At 42.1% G+C, this 24,514-nt stretch overlaps 1 protein-coding gene across 1 annotated transcript in view; it reads right to left on the reverse strand.

Annotated features, from left to right (window-relative positions):
• THBS4 (thrombospondin 4) overlaps positions 1-24,514 on the reverse strand; it is a 66,161-nt gene that overhangs the window by 27,755 nt on the left and 13,892 nt on the right. The window contains exons 3-12 of the mRNA XM_008174614.4: positions 21,760-22,007; positions 20,518-20,623; positions 15,510-15,592; positions 14,592-14,643; positions 12,584-12,756; positions 6,860-6,997; positions 5,078-5,158; positions 3,937-4,089; positions 2,096-2,200; positions 1,745-1,852 (exon numbers count right to left, since the gene is read on the reverse strand). Coding sequence (XP_008172836.1) covers positions 1,745-1,852; positions 2,096-2,200; positions 3,937-4,089; positions 5,078-5,158; positions 6,860-6,997; positions 12,584-12,756; positions 14,592-14,643; positions 15,510-15,592; positions 20,518-20,623; positions 21,760-22,007 — 1,247 coding nt within the window. The remainder of the gene's footprint in view (positions 1-1,744; positions 1,853-2,095; positions 2,201-3,936; positions 4,090-5,077; positions 5,159-6,859; positions 6,998-12,583; positions 12,757-14,591; positions 14,644-15,509; positions 15,593-20,517; positions 20,624-21,759; positions 22,008-24,514) is intronic.

The raw sequence follows: 24,514 nt of genomic DNA on the forward strand, positions 1-24,514 counted from the left end.
AGATGGAGTGACAGTGTACAACCATGGCAAGGGGTGTTGACCTTGTGAGCTAATCCCCAGAGCAGCCAGGAAGAGGCACCGGACAAGCAGTGAATGGTGCACTAAAAGCAAGGTTTTAGTAAAGGGAAATCATGCCTCACCAATCTACTAGAATTCTTTGGGGGGGGGGGGTTCAACAAACATGTGGAACAAGGAGATCCAGTGGATATAGTGTACTTAGATTTTCAGAAAGCCTTTGACAAGGTCTTTCACCAAAGGTTCTTATGCAAAGTAAGTTGCCACAGGATAAGAGGGAAGGTGCTCTCATGGATTGGTAACTGGTTAAAAGATAGGAAACAAAGGGTAGGTGTAAATGGTCAGTTTTCAGAATGGAGAGAGACAAATAGTGGGGTCCCCCAGGGGTCTGTTCTGGGACCAGTCCTATTCAACATATTCATAAATGATCTGGAAAAAGGGGTAAACAGTGAGGTGGCAAAATTTTCAGATGATATAAAATTACTAAAAATAGTTAAGACCCAGGCAGATTGCAAAGAGCTACAAAAGGATCTCTGAAAACTGGGTGACTGGGCAAAAAAATGACAGATGAAATGTAATGTTGATAAATGCAAAGTAATGCACATTGGAAAGCATAATCCCAACTATACATATAAAATTATGGGGTCTAAATTAGCTGTTACCAATCAAGAAAGAGATCTTGGAGTCATTGTGGATAGTTCTCTGAAAACATCCACTCAATGTGCAGCGGCAGTCAAAAAAGCGAACAGAATGCTGGGAATAATTAAGAAAGGGATAGATAATAGGACATAAACTATCATGTTACCTCTATATAAATCCATGGTACACCCACATCTTGAATATTGAGTGCAGATTTGGTTGCCGCATCTCAAAAAAGATATCTTGGAATTGGAAAGGGTTCAGAAAAGGGCAACAAAAATGATTAAGGGTATGGAACGACTTCTGGATGAGGAGAGATTAATAAGACTGGGACTTTTCAGTTTGGAAAAGAGATGGCTAAGGGGAGATATGATTGAGGTCTATAAAATCATGACTGGTGTAGAGAAGGTAGATAAGGTAGGTGTTTACTACTTCTCATAAAACAAAAACTAGGGGTCACCAAATGAAATTAATAGGCAGCAGGTTTAAAACAAATAAAAGGAAGTATTTCTTCACACAACGCACCGTCAACCTGTGGAACTCCTTGCCAGAAGCTGTTGTGAAGGCCAAGACCATAACAATGTCCAAAAAAGAACTAGATAAATTAATGGAGGATAGATCCATCAATGGCTATTAGCCAGGATGGCAGGAATGGTGTCCCTAGCCTCTGTTTGCCAGAAGCTGGGAATGAGCAACAGGGGATGGGTCATTTGATGATTACCTGTTCTGTTCATTCCCTCTGGGGCACCTGGCACTGGCCACTGTTGGAAGACAGGATACTGTGCTAGATGGACCTTTGGTCTGACCCAGTAGGGCCATTCTTATGTTCTTATTGGTAGGTTGGAGTTAAGGTTTTTTGTCACAGTGTGATTTTTCAGGTCTTTGATGTGAGCATCGTATAAATGGAAATGAGTGCATTAGAGAAGGTGCTGGTGAGTACAGGTGGCTAAATGTAGTGAGGGCAGTGGGACACGCCTCGGAAAATGGTACTGTATTAGGTTTAGAAACGTCCCACCTTGCACCAACTTCATTCCATCCTATTTGCACGAGATCCCAAACCTGAACCATATTCTATGTCTGTGTACAGTACCTCTTCATTAGGAATTCCATCTCCATCTGCATCCTCATCACAGGCATCTCCGAGTCCATCACCATCTGCATCTTCTTGTCCTGAGTTTGGAACAAATCTGCAGTTGTCCTAAGCAAAAAATAAACCCAAGAAATATGACCAGCATTCCACAACATTACTTGAAATCTCTCTCCTAGGGGCTGACTGACTTTCTTTACTATTAACCTGAAAAGTTTCTTAATGAAATACATTTTAAACAAAATAAACATAAAAACTTGCAAAAGTGTTTACACTTTGTAGTGTTTCCCCCACTGCCTCTTCATGCCCCTCACTATCACTCCCCTGGGTGATTAAAAAGAAAAAGCCTCCTACCTTTCTGCAGCTATCAGCAGAGCATGGGAGTTTTTCATCAGGATAGCCATCAATATCTATGTCCTTTCCACAGATATAACCATCACCAGCCCAACCAATGCCACACTACAAATGAAAACACTATTATAGAACCACAGACAGACTGAAGATTCCACTTTGCAAACATGTACAGCAATGCTCAAGATGGGACCCTAGGTCAGTTTCAGAATGGATCAATATGCAGTGCAGGAAGCACTAACCTTTATAATGATATATTCAACCATACATTGCTATCTGGTAAGGTAGGCATCGAGATTTAGCTCCAAAATTAGCAGATACATTTTAATTTTGGATTGCCAGCTTCAGACATGTAGGGCCTGATTTTCAGAGGTGCTGAGTACCCCACAACTCCAAATGACTCCAGTGGATGCTCAGATCCTCAGTGCCTCAAGGTGACCATCCAAAATTAGTGGTTGCTTTTGAAAATGTAGGCATTAGTGATCCGAGGTGAAGCAGAGGTCAACAGTCTCCCTGAAAGATGATAAAATGCAAACTCACTGGAAAAAGAGAGCCAAAATATGTAACACATATTCTGAGGGCCAGACTTTCAGAAAGAGAAATCTGAAATCTCTCTGGAATATTTTACACACAATTATTTGCACTGGCAAATTGGGCATTTCTGCATATGAACGTTTAAGTATCTAAATTGCAATCAGTTCTCAAAAATACCTAATTTGTGGATGCAACTGCTGAAACTGCACACTCAAATGTGTGGGTAAAATTGCATGTGGACTCTCCCAACTGTCCTCAGCACCAATATTTAGAAATCTCTTTGAAATAAATATACTTAAAACTGAGATGCACCTAGAGGGCCAGAGAGGGAGGGGACAGTAGAATCAACATCAGGAAAGATGTCTGATCTAGCTTCAGACCCCAGAAGAAAATAGAAATACTTCTAGGTAAATAGATCTGTCCAACCCTTTAATTACAACAGTAGGGGAAAAAAACAACCCTCATAATCCCTTAAATATACCATAGAGAAGAACAATACAGATCTTTATTTAATGCAGTAGGCATCAGTTGTGATGTTTTCATTCTTTTAGACACAGTGGGGGAACTGCTGTTCCTGGTGTATGAATTACTTGATCTTAGTCTTCCTTGTGGCAAAAGAAATGAACTGCACTTGAAATTCTGCCTGTACAAAGACTACACTATTAGGCCCATTGTATTTAAGGTTCCATCTACACTAAAACTTCTGATTGAGTTTGTACCCCTTTAGTGGCATAGTTTGTGCCCACACATTGCATGACTAATAACTACAGCAACCAGCTATGTGTCACCCTTGTCAGAGATCTAATCTGACATGTTCAATCTTCAAGTAATCTGGTCAAGTAATACTTGATCATCTCATTATGTAGACAGGAGCCCATAACCACTCTTAAATACCAGAAAACTTTCTTCACAACTCACTGGACAGCAGAATGTGGCCAGAGATCCACATGATGCTGATGCTTGCTCTGTGTGCATTGCTATTTGGCACACTTTTCTGCTGAGACCGTACAGGATAGCAGCGGCAGACTTCCCAGAATGCAATCATACAAATGCTGCTAGGCAGCATGGTAAATGTAACCACCCAGATTTGGCTACCACCTAGATGTACGGGGGGCGGGGGGGAGTCTGCTATCTGGACACAACTGGACTGTTTGTAACTGGGTCAAATGAGTGTGTCAAACTCTGGTTACAAACACTTTTTACTGATCAAAGTGTACACAGGCCCTAAAACATCCTGCTCATTGCCTCAGTAGGACTGTTTTTTCTAGTTTCTCTGGAGCAGCCTAAAATATATCCTATCATCAACTTACAGTACATGAAATCTCTCCTTGTCTTTCTTCAATACACTGTGCATAGACACTGCATGGGTTCAAGGCTCGATTTCTGCAGCTTTTCTCTGCCTTGCATCCTTTGACCTGGTCTCCAGTGTAACCGGGTTTGCATGGGCCGCAGCGGTAAGAACCCTGTAAAGACAATCAATCATTCGCATGAGTGTGTCTGTGATTTGCCTCACACTGTTTGCTTATGATGTGCAGGCTAAGTTTCATGTTCACTGTGGCGTCTTGCTAGCTCCTTTGTGAACAGACATGTTTGACAGCACTTAGTGCTGTCAAACATGTGAGACTGACAGTTGTGGAGGGACCAAAGTCCCCTATTTATCCAGAGAACCAGTAGAGTACTGGCAGCAGCCCACACTTCTCTACATTGCCCTGTGAATGTCCCTAAAACCTGCTCAGGATGAGCCATCTTTAAGGTGGGAGAGGATATTACAATCTCCATACCTGTTCATTCTTTGCTGAGCTCTTGCCTATGCACAGATTACACCAGTTGAACTCAATCAATTTAACCAGTGCAAAGCATGTGTGGACACTATTTTGGTATAAATCAGCCCTGTTTTGGTTTAGCTTCACTTAGTTGGGAACAAGTTTAAGCTAAACTGAAACCAGCTGCTCTTAAGCTGAAATAAATGTGTCCACCAAAGTTTGCTCTGGTTTTGCTTAAATCAGTTAAAACTGACTTAAGCTAAACTGGTACAACTTCTGTCTGTTGACAATGCCTAGGATTTGACATAAATTAGATCAAAATAAGTCTTGTTTAAGCTGACATAAGAGTGTCCATGCAGCCTTTTGTATTGGCTTAACTAAATCAGCTTAAAATAGCACTGTAAACTAGATCAGTTTGACTTTCTTACGTGAACAAGCCCAGAGATTCCAAGCAAGGATGTTGCAGTTAGTGCCTTTGCTACTGATGGTGGGTATTGTGATGTGGACAGGTTTACTAATGGGTTATAATCCCACACAGGCATTTCATTTGGTCTTAAGCTCTCTATTCCCCATGCTTAGTTATTTTTGTTTAGATATAATACAGAGGTTATCTCAAGGCGGAACAGATAAAAATCACAGCCTGATGTAAATGATCAGTTTTGAAAACAGTAAACGAAAGGGTACTTACCATGGTGTTTATGCACTGGGAATTTGGAACACATCCTCCATTTTGGCCATTATTATTACATTCATCAATATCCAAGCAGACCTAACACAACAAAATAAGGAGCATATAATAAAAAACTAGTGAACCTTAGATCCAAGTGTGAAGGGAAATTACCCACTGAGCACCTTCAAAGGCTTTGGAAACATGAACAAGCATGTTGGATATGGCATTCAATCTAAATCAGAAATGGAGGAAGGAGGGTCCAGGGGTTAGGATGCTGGCCTGTGACCCAGGAGACCTGGATTCACATTCCTGCTCCACTACAGACTTCCTCTGCGACTGCGGACAAGTGACTTGGCCTCTCTGTGCCACAGTTCCATCTGTAAGGTGGGGGCAGTGGTACTTCCCTACCACACAGGAGTGTTGTGAGGCTAAATCAATTTTTGTTTGGTTTAATACAACCAATATTTTTAGAGTCAGTTTAATTATAAAGAACTTCTTCCCAGTTAATAGACCTTGTATCTGCATAATGACTTTTGGCACTGCTTCTGAAGTAGTGCATTTCTTCCTTTTTTATAGCATAACTCAGCCTCAGAGGAAATCTAATTTGACCCTATAAATAGAGTGGAATTAACTTTTTCTTTTAAAATTACTTATTTTGTGTTTTATCTGTGATGGAAAAGCAGACTGTCTCTTAACAATTGCAAACAAAATGGCCATTTATAATAGCATAGAGCAGCGGTTCTCAAACTGTGGGTATGGAGGGACCCCAAAGTGGGTCACAATCCCATTTTAATGGGGTCACCAGGACTGGCTTAGACTTGCTGGGGCCCAGGACCAAATCCGAAGCTGTGGGATTCAGTGCTGGTCAGCGGGGCTCAGGTTACAGACCCCCTGCCTGGGGCTGGGGCAGTGGGACTCGGGGCGGGGGGGGGGATCAGGCTCCGGTCCCCCCCCCCTCCTGGGGTCGTGTAGTAATTTTTGTTGTCAGAAGGGGGCCACGGTGCAATGAAGTTTGAGAACCCCTGCCATAGTCTGTCCTAAACTAATGCCCTGTTAAATAACTTTCTATAGATTGGTGGGGTAACAAAACATATTACTATGTACAGTGTGAAAGAACCAATTACTAAATTTTCTCACTTATATGCTCTGTTGCTTTTTTAGTCTGTTTGTGATCCTTCTGAGAAACTCCTATAGAATTTAATGGGGTCTTAAACAGTAGGGTTCTATAGAAATTACACTAAAACCTGTAGGGCTATATTCGTATAGGAATGCGAAGCAGCCATGAACCTGGCAGATTTGGCCAACTGAAGTCTCTCCTAACCTAGGGGATCCCATCTGTGGTGTAGCTGCCACTATAGTGATGCTCAGGACTCAGCCCAGAATCTGGTCTATAGAGTTGTATGAAAGATGACAACTTTACTGTAAGTTTTATGAACCATCCTATAGAAATCTACAGAAGGAACACAAATCTTTTTTACAAGATATCATATGGATCTACAGAAGTTTGGCATTTTCTATCAAATCCTACAGGACATTTCCCATTAGCTAAGGCCTTCTCCTGTCTCCCCTCCACCCCACATTAACCTGTTGTTGTTGCTGTTAAAGTCAGGGACAAAATGATATAGCCGTCTATTCAATAACACTACACTCTGCTGAGCTGCCCAAAACACTTGTAATTTTATTGAATGAAAAATAATTAGAATGTTTAATAGTTTTGTTTTAAACTGTATTTGGAAAGCAAAAGTGATATCAAACCAGCCTCGCACACCGGAGATGGCGGTGTGTCTGGCTGCCACTCACCTGCTTATTGTTCTTGGCAGCATTGATCCCTACTCCCTGAACTGTCTGTCCTGTGTATCCTGGAGGGCAAGCCTCACATCTGAAGCCTGGAACAATGTTCACGCAGCCTACCCCAGGGAAGCATGGGCTATAGCGGCACTAAAAAGACAAATGAATCATTGAACCTGCATCAGTGAGTCGATAACATTCTGTTGATCTCAGATTCCAAAACGTACCCTTTTTAAGCAGCACTTAAATAATATTGAATTGTATAGTTGTCCTAGAAGTCTCAAACCATGAGCTCAACTCTCCTCTCAGTTTTATGGGTTCAACTCCCTCTGAAGTCTGACCAAGTACCACTTGAATGGACATGACTGAAAAAAGTAGAAAGCCCTGTAATTGTGGCAGTCATGAGATCACTGGGGAATGACTATCCACCTGTATTCAATGCACATATAAATAGCAGCATTTTGCTGTTGTTTGTATTTGATAAAATACGGGGGAGGAGGGGAAAGGTAACCTGAAAATGAATTAGTTAAAATGGCATATGCCCTGTTACAGTCCTGCCCCTGTCTAGTATTTGTCAAATACCAACACCATTTGTTAATTGGCAGACAAATCCTGAATATGTTCATTTTTCATCTCCCTAGATATGATTCAAACAGAAGATTAAACAAGTAATAGGAAATATAAAATATTTTTAAAGATGCCTGGTCTTTCCACCATTATCTGGTGTGGTCCCACAGGGGTCTGTCCTGGGTCTGGTACTATTCAAGATTGTCACTGATGACTTAGATAATGGAGTGACATTGTAAGAAATGGGAGGTAATTGTTTCGCTCTACCTGGTACTGGTGAGGCCTCAGCTGCAGTACTGCACTACAGTTCTAGGCACCACCTTTAGAAAAGTTGTGGACAAACTGGAGGGAGACCAGAGGAGAACAATGAAAGGTTAGAAAACTGAGTTATGAGGAAAGGTTAAAGAAACTAGGCATGTTTAGTCTTTAAAAAAAGAAGACTCAAAGGGACAGTCTTCAAATATGTTAAGGGCTGTTACAACGAGGACAGTGATCAATTGTTCTCCAGGTCCACTGAAGGTAGGACAAGAAGTGTAATGGGTTTAATCTGAAGCAAGGGAGATTTATCTTAGATGGTAGGACAAACTTTATAACTATAAGGATAGTTAAGCACTGGGATAGGTTACCAAGGGAGGTGGTAGAATCCCCATTACAGGAAGTTTTAAAGAACAGGCCGGACAAACCCTTGTCAGGGATGGCCTACGTTTACTTGGTCCTGCCTTAGCATGGCAGAAGGTACTAGATGAGCTCTCAAGGTCCCTTCCAACCCTACATTTCTGCAATTCTATGATTAACTCAGCTTGGGCATAAAGCAAAAATACCCATAAAATGATGACAAAACAAACCAGGATAACATACACAAAATACATACAGTTAAGTGTATGTCCCTCAACATATAAACATATAAAAAATTTAATACCATTGTAACAGACTACTAAACACAAAATTGGGAGAAATCATGCTTTGGAGCCTAATAGCATAAAAGATTTAATAAAAGCATAATCCACAATGTGAACTTAAATGTAAGACAGACATAGGGTGACCAGATAGCAAGTGTGAAAAATTGGGATGGGGTGGGGGGGTAATAGGTGCCTATATAAGACAACACCATGAATATAGGGATCGTCCCTATAAAATCGGGACATCTGGTCACCCTAGACAGACATCGTGCTCATTAGGCCCAATGTAGCTCTTGATTTGAAAAAGTAGATTATTTTTTTTAGCCAGTAGAGGGAGCTCAAACAATGTCATTATTAACAGAAGAGACGTATGCAGTTCAACATACATATTAAGATAATGTTTTAAGGTTGTGAGGCACATCCCCCAAACAAATCAGCAACGCTTCCTCCTGGGTTGGTGTTAAGAGGCCTTACTAGAGAGATGTTAACTGTCTCAAGGCTCAGACAGGGATGAGGATGGCTCCTAGTTGGAATTCTAGATTCCTTTTTAACAGTTATTGAATATAAAACTCCTATTTAAATGCCCTGGTTTCATGACGTGCAGAAACAGTTAACATCATATTGGATCTCCCTCTGTAAAGTGTTCTTCCTGGACAATTGGACAGTTTGGGGGTGGATAAGGCCACAGAGATCCTTCCACTGGTTCAAATGCACCCCACATTTAGCCTAGTGTGACAACCTGTCCCTAACTGGGTGGGACAGTCCCATAATGTACATTTCAAGTCCCAGACTCATTCAGCCTGGTTCTGGAACAGCATTTGTCCCAGATTCCCTGCAGCACCACTCTGCACCTGCCCAAGCCTCAAGGGCAGTGCCAAATTCTTCCCTGCCCCCTCTGTTGTCCTACCCCTGTTCCTTCTCTTATTCTGAGGCCCCACCCCCTCGTCAGACCAGAAGCCAGAGCCAGGCATTAGTAAGAGCTGTCCAGGGAGCCCGGGCTGCTGTGGGGAACCCCAGAGTCCCAGACCCTCCACCTACCCAGGGTGGAGCACCCTGAGGGGGTAGGGACATGGGCCGAGGGCTTTTCTTGGGCACCACAGCCCCCCGCCCAGGGCTGGTAGAGCAGAGGTCCCCAAACTGTGGGGTGTGTGGAGGAACGTTTGGGGGGCATGGCAGGGCCCAGGCCAGCTGCCATGGGGGGGCAGGAAGAGATCACCACCCAGCCCCGGTTGGCCCCTAGCTGTGCTCTGGCCCTGCTCCCAGCTGTAGCCCCACTTCCAGCCCCGGCGGGGTGGGTGCAGACAGGGATGGGAGGAGCACAACCATGAAAAATTTGGGGACCGCTGAGATAGAGGTCCAGGGCTCCCCACAGTAGCCTGGGCTCTCTGGGCGGTTCTTACCAATGCCCAGTTCCAGCTTCTGGCCTGACGAGAGGGCGGGGCCTTGGGGAAGAGGAGGAGCAGGGGGCAGGGCTCCTGTATGTGTCCCATTTTTGCATTTTGAAAAGGTGGTCAACCTAATGTAGCTCAATGAAAGTTATCATTTGATGGCCTATGTGAGATGAGTTGTAGGCATTATTCCAGTTTTTAACAGACGTGCTCTTGTAAAGAAAAAGCCCCACATTGCTTGGCAATTTATTGGCACTATCAGCATAAAGGCGAAGGTCTGAATGGACATGGCTTGTGTCTGTTCTATATCTTTTTGGCAAACATTTCACCACTGTTTCTGACACTAACTCAGCTCCACCATGGTAAGGGCACTAGTGCCTGTGTTTTTAACCCTGTGTGATCTGACCATGATCAAAGTAAGCCTGAACCACTCGGTGTTGAACACACTGGTGACTAGTCTGCATTAGTCCTCCCACAACCTCTACCATTGGTGGAGCTGCTCCAGTGGTAGTAACAGGAACTTTTTTGCTTAAAATCACCAGGGCAGGGAAGGCTCTGGAGACTGAAATGCCCTTGCACACCTACCATAGGTAAGGACAAGGTCCATCCAGGTGTGGGCTGAGTCAGAGTAGCAAGGTAGTGTGAGGAAGCTGATTGTACTATGCCTATTGGACCAGATTTACAAACGCAGGCCTCCATTTTTGCGCACGACATAACAGTAGGCATAATTCGTGTCATGTCATGTGATGTTTGGGCACCTGACTACCCAAAAACAAGGTAACTGCAACATACATTCAATTTCTTCAACTTAGTTTTCCCTCTAAGATTTTTTTCATAAACGGATATAAATAGACTCATGCACCTTCTCTCTCCAACTTGCACACACAACATCAACCAGCAATCAAAACAACTATCAAATACTCAAGCTATTTCTCCTGCTGGCTGGGGAGGAAGAAAGAGAGATTATTTCTGTTTTTAATTACTTGGGAGGTGCTTAGACGCTACAATGTAAATCTGTAGATTAAACACCTAAGCCATGTCTACACTGCAGTTGGGAGGGGAGATTCCCAGTGCAGGTATACAGACAGACTCGCACTAAAAATAGCAACATGAGCATTGCTGCATGGGGGGCGGATCAGGCTAGCCTCCCAAGTCCAAGCCCACTCAACGTCCGGGCTCAGGCAGCTAGCCCAAGCGACCACCAGTGCCCCAACAGCCACACTGGTATTATTAGCGTGCTAGCTCAAGCAGAGTTCGCAGAGTCTGTCCACCTGTGCTGGGAATCACAGTTGTAGCTCCCCAAGGATATGTCTACACTGCAGACTCTGACTCAGTTTGAGCCCAAGCCCCATTCTGTCCGCACACAAACCAGTCTGATTCGGTCAGCAAATACTCAGAACCCAAGTCCATGGACACTGCTAGTGGGGTGGGTGGGAGCCCAAGTCTCACTGTCACTCGGGTCCAAACGCTGCCATTTTGCAGTGTGGACGCAGTTCAGACTGCAGATTTGAGTCAGTAGGTCTGTGTAGTGCAGTATGGCTGCATTAGTAATGGCTGAGAGACCCAGGACCAGCATTTGTAAGCCCAGGTTTACCATGCAATGTGGATGCTCAAGTGTGGTCTTGGAAACACCAAGTCCACAAGCCGGGGTCCCACAGAGGGTTCACAATGCAGTGTAGAAATACCTTCTAAGTGACTAGACAGTCTGCAAATAACTGCAGACATAAATCTGCAGGTATAAAAACAGAAGCCTGTTAAATAGTGCCTGAAAATTAAATGTTTGTGCCTTTTTTATGCTGCTTTATGATGTACAAAGAAGGTGTAAAATTTTATTTCCCCCCTTCAAAATACCAGGAATATTGAGTGCTTTTTTTATTGAGTGGCTTTTTGAAAATGTGGGCTGGGAGCTTTTTCAGCCCTCAGTTGAAAGGGAGTGGGAGTGCTGAATCCTTAACAAAGGAAGCTTCCCTCCCACCAAACTGTTTTGAGTTAAGTAAGTGCTGCAGCCAACCAAAATACAAAGAACCTGATTCTCTGCTCCATTACACCATGGCTTTTCCCCACAATAATCAGTATAAAGCAGTGGAAAATCAGGACCAAGGAAGTGTGGGTGGTGGATGGTTTGGTTTTTTTTTTGAAACACTTCTGAATAATTCTTATTTCCTCTTTCGATTAATCAGGCTTCATTTCCTTGGTTTTTCAGATGTCATTAATCTGCTAATTCTCAAGTCTCCAAGGGTGAACAAAACCTGAATTTCTAATGTAGAACCACTCTCCCTCCCACAAAAATTTAAAAATAAACCTTTTAGGTTTTCTTTATACATCATAAAGAAGCGAGAAAGGGCACTATCCCAATGTTTATTCCTTTGCAATTGACCTTTGTGGCTGAATTGAAAATCTGGCCAATTTTGTGAATAAACTGACTTCAGTCTCCAAGGCCGTTAAACTTAAACTTTTTATGAGCACTGAAATTCAGAGAAATAAAATCCAAATCAACAGGAAGTGCTTCTGCAGTTCTGCCCCATAACTGATGATATTTAATCTTTTTGTGGAATCCCAATAACCATGTCAATAGTTCTTCCCTTTCGATGTAACATTCAGAGAGGAGTAAAATGAAAATACGTACTGCAGATACTTGAAAAATAAATGCAGTGGTCTTGATTCACCACAGTATAACTCCATATTTTCACCCATGTAACTCCACTGACAACAATGGAGTCATGGCAACATACCTCTGGTCTAATGGAGTGGAGAACTGGGCCCAGGATGTATTACTGTTCACTGTGCAGCCAGTTAGTGAATGCTGCAGAAAGCAAGAGTCAGGGCCCATTTATGTGAGAAATGAGTTGGGATATTTTTCTTTTTACAAGTCAATATTTTACCTCATCGATATCTGAGCATGTAACTCCATTTCCTGTGAACCCTTCGGGACAGGGCCCACACTGAAATCCATCTGCTGTCTCTATGCACCTGACACCTCTGAAACAGGAGTTGGCTTCACATTTGGGTTTAGGGGGCACTGGGGGCGCAGTTGGAAAGTTTGTAGCTCCCAAACCTTTGAGTAGAAAGAACAGCAGTTTTAGTGAATCAAGGAAATATCCATCATGCATTTCAATTGGCAAGGAGATACCTAATCCACTGCTGAGCAGTGGGATTATGTTTCTGCATCATAAATATCCTTTATGTTGGCTGGGCTGGGGCTGTGACAGTAGCAACTTCTTGGATTGTGATTGAGGAGACTTTTTTGTTTAGGAACTGATCAAGAACCTGCAGAATAGTGGAGGTTAAGGCTATATTGCATATGTCACAGGGATGTGGATGTTTTTCTGCTTAGATAGTCCCAGAGCAGATGTATAACTTCTGATGTTGGCCAGAGGAAAGCAATAAATGCAGGTTAGAGTGACCCAACAAGGACAAATGGGGAACAAGTCCCAGAGGGATTATAGGTTGATGGTACTATTGGAAAGACAAGGTGAGCCATTACTCTGGCTAAATCAGCAATGCTGCCCTCAGCGTAAAAAACAGAGCTATTATTTCACCTCAGAGAGATCAGAATTTACAAGGAGTGAAAAAAGGGGAGGGAGGAGGCAGCAAGTGGCAGAATACTGAATATGTGACAGAGTATGCACAACATTGTTTCATGTACTGAAAGACTGACCGGAGGGGGAAAGGAAAAATCTGGGAGAAGAAGACAGGTGCCAAAATGGTACCAATGCATGTAATTTATCTCTTCAGCTGATTAACACAGTGCAGGCTTTAAAGAAACTTCCTGTGGCTCTAGTCTTTGTCTCACATGTGTGAAAACTAAGTTAGCTGAAGCTCAATCAAGGTGAGATTCAGTGGAGGGATGATAATTTGGGAAAAGCTATTGGAAGATCTGGCAACAATTATGCCTACTCCTCTGAATAAGGGTGTGTCCTCTGCTGGTAAAAGAGTTGGCATTTAGGGGATCTGTTGGATTCCCAGCTATGTTAGAGGATTCTTCAGAAAGGCTTTTAGAATCCTCTCTGTTTGGCCAGGAGATTGACCATTTCTTTTGAATGCAGACCTTGCTACTGTATCTACGCCTGTGTCACCTCAGGATTCGACTACTTCAATGCAAGGTTCGTATAGATTCCCTAAATCAGCCTGGCAATGTGAGCTGGTGCCGAATGTGGCTGTTTGCTTGTTCATCTGTTCTACTAAGGCTCTTAGACTGCTTAATATGCATGTTGTTATCTCCCACGGACTATGTGGCACCGGTGATCCACGATCTGCATTCAGGTAGAATCTGAGGTGTTGAGGTGCACATAGTAGGTTTTAGAAAGATAAGGTGGGTGAGGTAATATCTTTGTCTCTCTAATATCCTGGGACCAACATGGCTACAACAATACTACATACATAAAGGGTTTTGACCTTCCTACTGGGGATTCCTTCCATCTCTCCCTGCATGAAATACTGCCAGAACGGTGGTCACCAGAGGTGCTGGAGCACCATCACTTGAAAAGAGAGGGAACTGCTATCAGGATAATCTCTTTAATGGGCTCTCCACTAGAACTGAACTGACTCTTGGTCTGAAATAGCCTGAATGCAATTACCTCCCTGGCATGCTAAAAGGCTAAGCTCCTGGGGTAGGACATGATGAGGATTGCTTGTTTTGGATGAGGTAGAGTATTGTTTGGTTTTGACTGGTTACTTTCTGGTTTGGGGGGGAGCGGAAGCTTAAGGCTTTACCCCAATAGGAATCTATTTTTAACTTAAGTCAAAGATGCTTAGAGCCTAGAAGAATAGGCTTATTTTTCAATGCTTCCTATAAATCAAAGAGTGGCAATCCAGTGAGAATGGTTTTTAAATAATTGCAAATCTTATGTGGTCCTCTCTTAATTTTATAGGAAATACAGGAATACTTACCACATGCCTGGCATTCTGCTATAGTATTTCTCAAGAAAGTTGTTTCCTTGATCTTTAGGGTATAGAAAATATGTATTAGTTGGGTGATGCTAATTTGTGCCTGGCTGCCCATAGCACCATTATATCTTGTCTAGATGTTAATAAAATCATTGAACGTTCACAAAGTGCCTTACAATGACAGGGTCTGATTTTGCAAATGCTTACTCCCAAGCATGGTGCTTATTAGCATGAGTAGTCCTAGCATCTTCAATGGAGAATTACTCTATATAGATTGTACATTGACTTCCATAGGGATACTCATGGTGGTGAGATTTATGGCCACGATTCAGTCCATCCCTATTCAGCAAAGCACTTAGTAGGAGCTTAACTTTAGGCATGTGTTTAGATCCCATTGACTTAAATGGGACTTCAGCATGTGCTTGAGCACTTTGCTGAACAGAGGCTTACTTAAGCATATGCCTAAATGCTTTGCTGAACTGGGGCCTAAGTGCCGTAGAAAGTGTTTGCAGAAATAAGTCCATAGTTAGTAAAGGATGTTTAGCAAATCAGTAAAACACTAGCGACTTCACACCAATGAGGCCAATAGTGCAATTAATTTAGTTTCCTTTACATGTGCAAGACTACCTTTATCTAGCTAGCCAATGGGCTAGAATAGTAGTTGCAGCTCTTCTCCACTCTGAATGCAGGGGTTTCTGGGGACTGGATCTATATAAGTGAGCCATCTCCTGCCCCACCTCCAGTGGCCCCTCCACAACATGCTGAAGGTGTAGGTCCCCTACAAGGTCATTTCACTCCCACTGTGCAGACAGAAACCTTTGTACAGGAGCATCACACTTAGGTAAAATCTGCCCTAATGCTGCACAAAGCAGTGCTCTAATCTGGATCTGAGGGATTCGTACTGACAGCCTCATACAGTACCTGCTGCCTGAGAAGGTCTTTCACATCTCCTAGTATTTGGTTCATTTGCATCATTTGACCCATGAATTGCCTATTAAAATCATCTGTAGGGACACAAAAATGAGAAAAGGCATGTACAACGTTAGTAGCTTTTTGTTCATTTGCCAAGATCAGCACTGAAATCTGAAGTGAAATTGTCTTAAAGGATGAGGTAGAGCAGATAATTCATAATATCTTAGCATCAGTAGGGAGGGAATTCAAGGGGAAATACAATAGCTTTAATTTTTAGGAAAGCATCTGTGTGAACTCACTATTCTTCAAAGATACTGGATTCAAAGCACTGAAGATTGAACTCCTTTTTAGCCACACAACAGGAAGAACAAAGGCAGAGGAAACGCAAACTTCTCCACGTTGGTGCAACGCAGTGGGAGAACCATCTTTAAGAGTTAGAGGACAGTTCTAGCTCCATGCCCATTCAGTGTCTGGATTCTTTGCTGATACTATCAACAAGTACACCAGTTACAATCAGCTGTGTTGCTGGCTCCACTAGGAACCAGACTGAGATGATTAATCTCAGGCAAGGTGACCATATTTTCAAAATAAAAAGGAGACACTTCTGTGATGGTGTTCTTTGGGGTCACAAAATAGCCATACAAAAGAAATGTGTGCTGATGCCACTACTGCCCATTTCTGACTCAGCAGCAACACGTTCATATTTTTCAGAGTGGAGGACTTTTTCCATTTACTGAATGTTCTGAATCAGTTTATCATGATGCACTGGACATGTCAATAATATTCACTGAGAGTCAAAGAACAGATGTGATCGTATCTACACTCATTTGACTTTTCTTTCCACCCTGAACACTGTTCATCACACTGAAAGCTAGTTCCCTGGGACTTTTTGTTCCTGGCAAACATAGATCAAATTCTGCTCAGCAGAGCAGTACAAATTGAATAGATATATTGTTATTATTATCAAAACTTGTATATATATTATAGTCTAAATTAAAATTGAAGACATTTGAGGTGTCCTGAAATAAGTTTGTGGGACGCCAGGATACCATATGAAAAGCCAGGCATCTCGTGACAAAACCAAGACACGTGGTTACTTTAACTTCAGGGCACCCTAAAGCCATCAAATGGTATCAACAACTAGTCACTACCCATCTGGCCTGGATTTGAACTGATGAGAGGTGAAACACTTAGGTTTGGTCTACACTAAACCCCCAAATCGAACTAAGGTACGCAACTTCAGCTACGTGAATAACGTAGCTGAAGTCGACGTACCTTAGTTCGAACTTACCGCCGTCCAGACCCGGCAGGCAGGCTCCCCCGTCGACTCCGCGTACTCCTCGCGGCGAGCAGGATTACCGGAGTCGACGGGGAGCACTTCTGAGTTCGATTTATCGCGTCCAGACTAGACGCGATAAATCGAACCCAGAAGTTCGATTGCCTGCCGCCGAACCAGCGCGGTAAGTATAGACAAGCCCTTAGTATCTCCAAATTAGGGCTTTCTGACCCATCTCGCTGTGTGTCTGTATATAACTCTCACTCGAGTTTACTCAATCAAGCGCCAATTCATTTACTCCTTTGTTAATTTAAATCTAGATATCTGTGTAAGATTCACAAGATATGTATTGATATTTTTGCATTCTAACCAGGTAGAGTATTTTGAAACTGTTAAATATATAGTGGCTATATGTGAGTTCACATCTACTTTATTTGCTGTAGTATTGGATGCTTATATGGAAATTTGGTCTTATTAATGTTTACTAAATTGTTTTGTACTTCAAAGCATTTCTGGTCTGATCCCAGGCATGCTCAGGGGACTCGACCAATTTGACAGATACTGGCTTTTCTTCATTTCAGATTGTTCGCCTCAAAATAATAAAGAAGCTGAGGTAACCTGGAAAAGCTGCATCTGTTCAGTCCCAACTTTTATTTTTTTGGGAGACTTAATATCTTGGCCATTTCACAAATACCTAAGTCTGGAACTTGGCTTGCAAGCTGTCAGGCCAGATGTAGTAACTTTTTTCTTTACAAAGAATTGCTTTAGCCATTATTGATTGAGAGCTACAAAAAATGTAAAATTCTTAAGGTTTCAGAAGTTGCTTTGTTGCCAGCCTCTAAATCAAAAACAGATCAGGTTTGAACACTTTTTTTTATAGACTTTTAAACCTTAAGGTGGACTAATGACTTTTAGTGCTGTGAATTATACAGGATGGTTTTGAAATGCCTGGATATCTAAATTTGCATGCACCAAAAATGCTTCCCATAACATTTTTTCTTCTACATTTAAAGCCAAATCCTGCCCCTACTCTGCAGTTGCAGTAGGTCCTAAATGTAGGAGAATTATCAAAGCTCCACTTTACAAACCAGGCTTCAGAGGAGCTGTTTACACAGTTGTTTAGCAACCACATGGCACAAGTAGTGTTCCAGGAGGGAGTTGGGGCAAACCAGAGGTGTGGCCAATAGGTATGAAACTAAATGGAAACTAAATAGCCCAGTTCTGTGTCAGCCAACAACCCTTAAGTAAACTAAACCAGCCGGGCTGTTGTTAAATGCCTCACCCCGGTTTTGGCTACTGTAAAAATCTAGGTTTTGCTTTATGTCTTTCTGTCCACAATGACAGGGCCTAAAACTTACACATCCAGCCCCTATCTAGGATCACTATATTCCCATCTCCCATCGGCATTGCTCAAGTCTTCTAGCCACCTAAGGTGGGCCTCGAAAGGATGGCGCTGCCATAGCTGGTGTCCGAGTAAGGAGTCCTAGGGCAGGCTATCAAGACCACTGACAGTTCTTTATCTCCCAGACTCTCCACCACTCCCATGTACAGCCAACTAAAATGAGTCTACCCATGGATGGCTAAGCATTTCCATTCCAGTTTATTCTGGCTAAATGTAGTGCATTCACTTGATACATTATTGTTGTAAAAGATACATAGTGAAACATACAGGATGTGCAATCCAGCTGAGTTAATATTGCTGTTGGAACATTTGCATCTTTTCTTTTCGTGATTTTAATTATGAAGACATATTAACATAGTCTCTTTTGCATTTAATATTATAGTAATTCCATTTGAAAGTGAGTATGTGATTGAAATTGGAGGCCAGCACAAAAAGCTCAGCCAGGTCGCATAAAAGGCCACATCTAACTACTAAATAAGAAAGTGTTTCACCCATAAGTTATTGATTAGTGAACACAAATTATAGAGCTATTTCCAAAAGGGAATAATGCAAGGTCTCAGTTTGGAAATCTTGATCACTGAGTTTTGTGTCTTTACAAATGGCAGTGCTGAATTAATTTTCTGATGTATCTGTAAGTGCATGCCAATGTACGGGAAAGAAGAAGGAACCTTTAGAACTAAACCCCTCAAGACTTGTACATCTAAACAAAAATATAAAGTATCATGGAAATGGAAATCTGCAACAGGGGACATCTGAAGCTAAATGCAAAGCATATCCAGTCATCATTATTAAGGGTACGATTCTGTCATGGATTCCATGACTTTTGGGGACCTCCAGGACTTCTGCAGTGGCAGGGCCAGAGCAGCGGTTAGGCCTAGGGCTGCTGGAGCAGTGGTTGGCAGCCAGTACCCAGGGCTGCCAGAGCAGCAGCTCCAGGGCTGAAGCAGCAGAAGTGGAGGGGCAGTTTGGGGTAGCAGCACGGCTGGAGCAGCTACCGCGGTCATCCCCGGGGCTGCCAGAGCAGCGGCAGTCAGCTAGACCCTGGGGCCATCGGAGCAGCAGCCCCCAGTGGTCCCTCTCCAGAAGCACTCCCACTGTTAGTTGTGTCCGTCCCCCTCCCATCTCCCCCGGGGTATTTTTAGTAAAATTTAGGGACAGGTCATGGGCTTCCATGAATTTTTGTTTATTGTTCACAACCTGTCCCTGACTTTTACTAAAAATACCCGTGACAGAATCTTAACCTTAATCATTATGAAGCTCTAACACAGACAATAGCTGGTCAGGAATTTTTCAATTAACTTTTTTTTTCCATCAGAAAATGCTGATTTGTGGAAACAAACTTTTAGAGGAAATGGAATTTCTGTTCAAAATGAGAGCACTTGCATCCCAGAATAGCCAACAGCCTGATGGTTAGGCACTTGCCTAGGGTGTGGGTGATCCAGATTCAAGTCTCTGCTTTGGAGCAGGGACATCTGAGGGGAATGCCCTATTCGAGGTTCGCTCTCTGTTCCACTGCAGAACAAAAACAACTTTTTAAACCTTGAAAACTTTAGTGAAACAGAATTCTTGTTTTCCAGACAGGGTAGTCTTGTGTAAAAATGATGTACCCTGTCTCGCAACTATATTAATTCGATCCTAATTAAAATGATTACGGCTGTGGTTTTGCCAGGAGGTGGCAGGGGAGAGAGGGTTTGTCACAGATTCTGTATTTTTATTTACAAGGACATTTTTAGTCTTAAACTGGCCCTATTGGCTTCACTGTCTTATGTAATGTTAACATCTTGTACGCACAACATTCTTCTCCTCCCTACCCCCAGATACTATGAAAACAGTCACAGATTGTCACTAAATCACTTTGCTCTGCCCTGTCTAGTCCTTCACCTCTTACTGTCCAGGAGAGCAATCACAGCAGCCCTTACCCATTTTGCTTCTCACTACCCCTGACAACTCAATAACCAGGAAACACGTTACATGTAAAAAGAAATCTGTTTAAAAACCCAAAACAATTACATCCTCTGCTTCAAGCATAACCATCTCACCAGCTGGGTGAGAGCCAGAGCTAAAGAGCAGTTGAATTGGCCTGCACTCCTTCAAACAAGAAAAGCCCTTTTCCAGCACCACTGACTTTCCCATAACTTTATCAATGACATGTTGCTTTGTTACATTTATCTGTGACTGTGTTCCTCTCCATCCTGGAACATTTTAAAAAAATGTGCATCATGGCCATGATTCTATCTGGTTGCCCTCATTAATTTGAATGGTTTCTTCAGGTTTATAAAATACACTGTAATTAGTTGCTCAGGATATCTTATGGAGGCAGGGTATTTTAACTTATTTACCTGTGTTCTGAGCAGCAGGCTCAATCTGCTGAAAGAAGCAATCTTGCAGACTTGCTACTTGGGAAAGTGAGCCTTTCACTACCAGCTTCAGCTCATCCAAAGTGTCCTGGAGCAATCAGAGAAATTCACAGCATTCATCTCGGCACAACGAAGAACCAGGCATACAATCTGAAGAGGCTTTCCCCATTTCAACTGATGTGTGGATAGCTCTAAACCATGTTGGGTGGGCAGGGCTTAATAGCCACGCTACGGTACCTCCTAACTACTTTGGCCATTCCATAAAGTCCTTTTGACAGAAGACACTGCAATGAGCTGGGCAAAACCCCACATTTTGGTTTTGCAGATTTTCACACAGGTTTTTTTTTTTTTTTCTATTTTGAATCACATGATTTCACACAACAAATTTCAACAATAGATATTGCTATAACAACAATACCAAAAAATTATCCTGTGATTTCAATGCAAAGGCATTTTTTGCTTGAAAACAAAATCATGTTCACTCAAAAAAATATGGGTATCTTACTGTTTTGTGTGTCATAGAAATGGGCTCCTTTTCAAGTCTGTAATAAAATGAGGAGAAAACACACTGTTTTTGACTAGTTTTCTATTTTATGAATATTTTGCATACAACTAGTTGCAATGATAGAAGATGGTTTTTGTGCTGTGTTCCTGAAAGATACCGCTTTCTTAGGATGGTTGATGTGGAAATCACAGTAAAAAATGTCAGCCCCCCTGCTTGGAATAGACCAGGCAGAGGTAGATAGCAAAGTTATAATCACATAGCTGGGATTTTGACTCCAGACCATTGCCAGTGTAGTTTTCCTCCTATTCCTTCCATTTCTGAATCAGTCATTACAGAGACTGAAGAGTCAAACCGCATATTTCTTGTACGCATGCACATTGAGCATACATGCAGCCTATGTATTGTTCCTACAGATTTTCAGTAGGAACCTACTTAGAGCTTTCATTTTTGCAATAGGTAACAATTTACAAATAATCTGACCTTCAAGTAATACCTAGACTAAAACATCTTGGTTATGGTAGATTGTAAACTGGGTGTAAACTTGATTCTTTGCAATCAATGGCAAAATTTTCACTGACTTCAGTGCAGCCTGGATTTCACTCTATATCTAGAGAAGCCACCCAATTTTCCATTCATTTTACAGATTACTGTAAGACCTTCTCACTGCTAATGCACCTTCTTTCTAATTGCTCCACCTGCTCTTAAGTTTTCATACTTACCTGTGCCTTTTTCGGTAGAGTGCGAATTTCCACAGATTCTGAGCTGTGGTATAGACCTGAAAATGCTTTAGGTAGACCTTGAATGGCATCCACCTGCATGCAGTCCAGATATAACTCTGCTGTGATGGATCCCCGCTGCAGACCACTCAACCTCAAAAGGACTGCATGACGCTTCCCATCAGCCAGCTGGGTGTTGCTGAACATCACAGAGTTTAACTTCCCATCATTCTTCACGTAACGCAGGATGACTAGTAGAAAATACACAACATGACTATAGGATGGCAACACAAAACGTGATGCGTGCCTGTCCTGATAATCTGAGTGGCTGGTGATTCGAAGATCACTGTGGATACTTCTCACTGCTCTGGTTTATTTAATCACTTCTGCTTTGACAAATGTATCCCATATGCAAATATAAACAGGGAATATAAATTTGACATAGAATTGCAGATGGAAGAAAACTCATAGGTGCAGTATTGTTGCCTACAGATCATTCTCCAGTGCTTTGTTCAGGCTCATTTTAAATTACTCAAATGATGGAGCATATGTCATCATAAGAGGGCATAATGTAATAAAATACACTAACAGTGGTACAGCATTTAATTGGCAATCTGCAATTAATAGTATGGCAGAATTATACTTGACATCCTAAAAGTTACTCTGCAGCAGAAATGCATAGCTAGAGTATAAGTTTCAGTAATGAGTATAACATCTCTGCAAAGGATGCTAACAATTGTGCAGTCAAATACACTGTTAATTATTACTTGATTCCATTTCTTTATCTGTCTTTCACCATGATGAACAGAAAATGAATACAAAAAGTAACACAGAAGAGAACGCAAACATAGTACTAAAATCTCTCTTCTTTTAATGCTTCCTGATAAAGAAGAGTTGTCAAACATCTGGTTTACCTGATGTACTCGCCTGGCCCCCAGGATAGACTGCACTTCACACACAGACACTCTTGTTATTAACTAAATTACTATATTGGAAAAAACTTTTAAAAATGAGTAAAACTGGAAAAGAAAAAACTATCCCCTAAGGAAACTGAATCTACAAGCGAGAATGAAACACCTCCTTGATGCCACCCAGCACTTATCCCCATGGTTACCTGCTAAACCTTCCTCTGTCCACAATCTCTTATGGGGGGGGGGGGAGGGAGCAACCTAGCTGAGCATATGTGGAGATCTATAATAGCAACAGGGAGAACACATCTATGGCGCATACAGCTACTTTCCAAGATCCTGTTGATTTAGCTTAAGTAACGTTATTGGAATCTGGCCCTTTTTTGTGATATCACTCGCTCTGGCTAAGAAATCCAGATACCTGCAAACTTAGACTCCTAGGCGTCTCAAGGGGATGGTAACTGTCCAAATTTTGTTTAAAATCAAGGCTAATTACATATATAAACAATAGTAATGTACTTCTGTCCTCTTTTGGAATCTTATAAAAGTGTTTGGAAGATTTTTTTTTTTTTAAATAATTGCAGCTTCTTTTTAATAGGGTAAAACAGCTGCTGGAACATCTTTCCTAGCTAGTGTCCAGACTTTGCAACATTTTACTGCTCTCGGGAATGAGAAATCTGTAAGTTACCCAATGAGTCTGTGTGAGTGAGGAAGAAGGTCTGTAGGTAGGATGCAGGGGAAACTACAAAAATGCTCCCTGAATGTAAAGCCACTTGGCACATATTACATATGATATATTTATGATTACAACCCTCTAGAATTGAAGAAACAAGAGACTGGTGTTTAGACTCTTTGGATACTTGTAGGCAGTTATCATGACCCCTCTAGTTGTAATTTATTCTAAGGTTTGGGATTTCCACTATTCTTTTTATACTATTAATGACTCTGTGTTTCTTATGTGTTTTGAACTTCCTTAGAATTTTCTTTGGACACTACATTGATATCATTTGCTTTGGTCATTTCTTAAATATAAAGAACCAGCTTTTGCTCTGTTTTACCAGTATAAATCCACAGTAATTCCAATGAATCTGATGAAGTCACTTCTGATTTATACCAGTGTGTGGCCCCTTCTATCTTTAGTTTATATATCCTTTCTGGAAATCTCAGCAGTTGCTGTCAATGACTCAATTACTTTCACCATTTTCTATGTACAAAAACAGCCAGACATGAGATTTCCTTAGAATCACTTGGGGTCATCAGTAACTTGACAAAAAGCGACTCTGCTTGCTGGCAAATGCTGAGTTTCACTTGCCAACTCTATGTTGCAGGCATGTACTTATGTGACTGCTACGTGCATGGGGATATATTAAAGTAGGATCCTTGGAACTGGGCCCTGCAGTCAGAATGACTGAACACAGCGGTGAGTCAGTCAGAGAGAAACCAGAGGACAGTGGTGGAGCACACAACTGATTGCTGGCCACCTGCCAGGATAGCTTTAGCACAGCTGAACTGTCTGGCTTGAGAGGAAGATCCAAGGACTCATTATTGGGCCAAAGCCAAAGGCCGGTCGAGGGGGCTGGAACAGTCTGTTGAAGAAGATAAGGGCAAAGTTTTGATGGACTACACTCAAATCACCTGTGATCCTGCAAGTACCCTCCCACCGCCAGAATGCTTGACACGGATGACCTGCAGATAATGAAGTGTTCAGTGACTTGCACTGTCTAAAAAACATTCTCTGTCATTCTGGCTCCTGAAAGCCAATACAATGGTCTGAGCTTAGAAAATGTTCAGTGAAACTACAGCTGCAGCATAGTAATACTATGTATACTGTGGCTCACAGAGCTGTTAAA

The sequence above is a fragment of the Chrysemys picta genome, chromosome 6 (assembly GCF_011386835.1).
Source record: "Chrysemys picta bellii isolate R12L10 chromosome 6, ASM1138683v2, whole genome shotgun sequence".
Classification (NCBI taxonomy): domain Eukaryota; kingdom Metazoa; phylum Chordata; order Testudines; family Emydidae; genus Chrysemys; species Chrysemys picta.